The sequence below is a fragment of the Aspergillus japonicus genome, assembly GCF_003184785.1.
Source record: "Aspergillus japonicus CBS 114.51 unplaced genomic scaffold BO86scaffold_131, whole genome shotgun sequence".
NCBI lineage: Eukaryota > Fungi > Ascomycota > Eurotiomycetes > Eurotiales > Aspergillaceae > Aspergillus > Aspergillus japonicus.
The window spans coordinates 37,600-41,178 of NW_020291768.1; the positions used below are offsets into that span (position 1 = coordinate 37,600).

Consider the following 3,579-nt stretch of genomic DNA (forward strand, 5'->3'; position numbering starts at 1 on the left):
AAAGGAAAATAGTCTGCATATTTTCTCCCATCACCTTATGATCGCCAATATGGATTCCATCATCGACTTGTTGTGATAGTGGCTTACATAACATTCCACATTCAGCAACCTGTTCCCCCTTGCTTTCCTTCCTCTTCTCATACACTCTGCCCCCCCCAAGTACATCGTCGCCGCCTACCTTCCCTTTGCCGTTGGGCCCACGTCGGAACGAACCCTGAACATGTCGAACGTGCTGTCTCGTCAGGTGTCCTATCAATATCTCAAAAACACCCGTGCCTGATGTCCTGGCCTTATTTCTTTGCCCCTCTTTTATCCTAATTACTTCGAAAAAAACATTCCTAGGGCCATATGCAACTTTCATGGCATGTCCCATTGACGATACGATACACCTTGGCTAGCATTGTGATCTTTGGATCAGCCCATTCTTAGGGGCTTCTGCCACGACCACCACCATGGCGACGCAATCATCCTCGAATTCTCGCCCTCACTTTACCAACCCATGGAAGGAAGCACCATCCACGTCTGTGGAGCCTTCCAATCAAACTCCCGATGGCCGCATCGCGCATACATTGACCGCGTGTACCCGGTGCAGACAGGTGCGTGTCTTCCCCCGCTTATCCGCCACCCATACCTTGCGCGATCCTTTTACCTTCGAGAGCAGTTGTATGAACTCCCCGCTGATGCCTTCAAAAGCGGAAATCTAGGTGCGACCCAGGGATACCAAGATGCGCGCCATGCGAGCGCAGCAATGCGAAGTGCGTATATTACGATTCGGCCCGTAAATGTACCATCTCGAGGACCTACATTGTCTCGCTCCGCGAAAAAGCTCGCAGGCTTGAGAATGAACTTGCCGAGCTTGAAAAAGAGTTTAAGCATGCTGCAGATGCCGAACTCATGGTGCGGGGAGCCGGTCGCATCAGGTTCAAGGAAAATGACGAGTCGAGATACCTCGGGCCATCGAGTGGCATCGCCATGACGCGATTGGTTATGGAAATGGCCAAGCAAAACACAGACTCGAAGAGCATCAAGGATGTCGTTCCCGAATTGACCGCACAGGAGATCAAGCATGCTTTTGCAGCCGAGAGCTCCAAGCCGACCTCCAAAGTTTATCCCATGATTAGCTCAGCACCTCAAACCAAACTACCCCCCAAGCACAGAACCTACCGCTTGATTGATGTCTTTTCTGTGAAGGGTATGGCCCGACTGCGTGACTCCTGCTGGACTTTGGTTGACCTGCTCTTTAGCACAAGCTATGCTACCCACGCTACACGAACCAACATTCCGTAAAGATGTTGAAGAGGTTTTCAACGGGTCGGACGACCCGTGCCAGAATTTCCAATTACGAATAGTGATAGCAATCAGCATGCAAAAAATGAGCCCGGTTTATGCTGGGCTAGCGGACAGTTATTATCTCGCTGCGCTGCCATACCTTGAGGCATCACTAAGACAGAGGGATCTTCGTTCTCTGCAATGTCTGGCGCTAATAGCACAGTATTCGATGTTGACCCCCACAAGGACTGCCGCTTATTGGGTTGTCGGAATGGCTGTGAAGCTATGTCAAGACCTTGGACTTACTGATGAAGCGACTATTACTAGATCGTCGGATGGCAAGCTCCTGGATCCCTTGGAAATCGATATGCGAAGGAGGCTGTTTTGGATCGTCATTTCCATGGAGTATGGTCTCTCGCATAGTCTAGGACGACCCAATTGTTACTCCGTCTGCCACGATCATATCAACGTCAAATTCTTCGAACCGGTAGAAGATCACAACATCACGCGCGAAGGAATACGACCAGGAGCCAGAATCATTCTACCCAAGTGCATCGCAATACACTTTTTCAAGATGCGACTTCTTCAGGCGGAGATCCGACGCATTCTATATCTCAACAAGCGCGACACGCCGAACAACGACCAAGATCCATGGTTCACGCAGATGATCAGGAAGATCGACGACTGGGTAGCAACCTGCCCTAAGAACGATGGAGGTAGCGGTCTCAGTGAGAAATGGTCAGCCCAATTCGTCATTTCAATCCTTGCTTGTGGCTGACACTGTCCAGGTTTCATGGTCGTCGGAACACAATGATTGTGTTCCTCTATCGGCCATCACCTCAAGTACCCGAGCCTTCGGTTGACGCTGCGCGCAAATGCTATGAAGCATCTGTTTTCAATGTCGCCATGCACAAAGAGCAGGTCGCTACTGGTTCTGTTGATTTGACATGGATCTTTACCCAGTCGCTTTTTATGGCCCTGAACACCATACTTTGGTCCCTTTCCTACCCGGATATCCGGAGAGAACACCCGATCGACGAAGTGAAAGCCCACCTCAACGTGGCATTGGAGGTCATCGTACATGCAGCGAAGCGGTGGCCAGGAGTCGAATCCGCATTGGTCTTATACAAGAGCTTGGTGGCAGCTTGCCTTAGAGCCTACGCTACTCAGGAGTCTTTCGTGGTACACTCGCCATCCAACCATGCGACCCCATCTTCGCAAGAAGTTGCGACGCCACCGTCTGTTGCAAGTCCGGCAAGCACCTCGACGTCTCTCCTCTCACACAATCTTCGAGCCGGCAACTCTTCCATTCCCGACACGAGTACTTCTCCGGGCACATATTCTCGGGGCCCATCGGCAGACCCATCCTTCCCTTATCCCCACGTGCCATCCACTGGATCGTCCTCGATCATGCCGATTGTGGAGCCAATGAAAGCAACCCACATATCGTCTTGGGATAGCCAGTTTACTCCTTCCCTTGTCTCTTCCTCCTCACAGGCCTCTTTCAGCCCGCTTTCATACAGAACGGCCTCATATGCAGATATGACATTCGACCCATCGACTCCCTACAACCACATACCATCTATTGTCCCTGGCCTGCCCGGGTGGGATCCCAGCTTCAGCATGGCGTCCACAAGTGCAGGTCATCTGGCCTATGTCGATGCCACCGTGGATCCAATGAACTGGACTGACACGATCGGCGATCAATACTCTCAGTACTTCAATGGGGCATACCCTGTCCCCTCTTGGCGAGAACGAACGCTCAGCCACCAGGAGCAATTAGAACTCATGGAGACGCTAGAGGACAACATTCCGGACGTCTCTGCTCAACGACTGGTCCAGGCGTCAGCCACATTTTATCAGTCGTAATCTACGGGTTTCGTTTTGTTTCTAGCACTGGCTCTATTTGTCCTTCGCTACTCACAGGTCTGGTCAATTGTGGGGTGTGGGAACTCATTGTTTTAATGTGGTTGCTATTTTTGCGTCGCATTTCTTTTTGTCTTTGTCTGTTATTCAATATACCCATGGGAAGCCAATGGGCTTCGTCTCTGGTGTTTGGAGCAACGCTTTGCCAGCAGTACTTCAGGAAACAAAAGATTCTTCTTCATGTTGAAATTCGGCATTGAGTTTGGCTGGTTGCACTGTGGAGATGCACGGTGGCGGTTCTTCTGTGTCTAGCGAGCTAAAATGCGGAGGCACTTGTTTGTACCCTCGCTCATCAAAGAACGGTTTCCTGAAGGAAATTCGCCACTGCAGGATAGGAGTGCGAATCAATCTGACAGTGTAGTATGAGATGTGTCATGAGCTGAT

At 50.8% G+C, this 3,579-nt stretch overlaps 1 protein-coding gene across 1 annotated transcript; it reads left to right on the forward strand.

Moving 5' to 3' along the window:
* The first annotated feature begins 264 nt into the window (after positions 1 to 264).
* Positions 265 to 3,376, forward strand: BO86DRAFT_45098 (putative C6 transcription factor). Its single transcript, XM_025676834.1, has 4 exons — positions 265 to 596; positions 694 to 1,192; positions 1,245 to 2,007; positions 2,058 to 3,376. Exons 1-4 carry the CDS (start codon positions 453 to 455, stop codon positions 3,136 to 3,138), a joined length of 2,487 nt encoding a protein of 828 aa, XP_025521805.1. The 5' UTR covers positions 265 to 452; the 3' UTR covers positions 3,139 to 3,376.
* Positions 3,377 to 3,579: the final 203 nt, after the last annotated feature.

Coding starts and splice junctions, on each gene's coding strand:
- BO86DRAFT_45098 (XM_025676834.1), top strand. CDS start 453: ATGGCGACGCAATCATCCTCGAATTCTCGCCCTCACTTTACCAACCCA. Junction 597..693: donor CGTGTACCCGGTGCAGACAG/GTGCGTGTCTTC, acceptor TGCCTTCAAAAG/CGGAAATCTAGGTGCGACCC. Junction 2,008..2,057: donor AGCGGTCTCAGTGAGAAATG/GTCAGCCCAATT, acceptor GACACTGTCCAG/GTTTCATGGTCGTCGGAACA.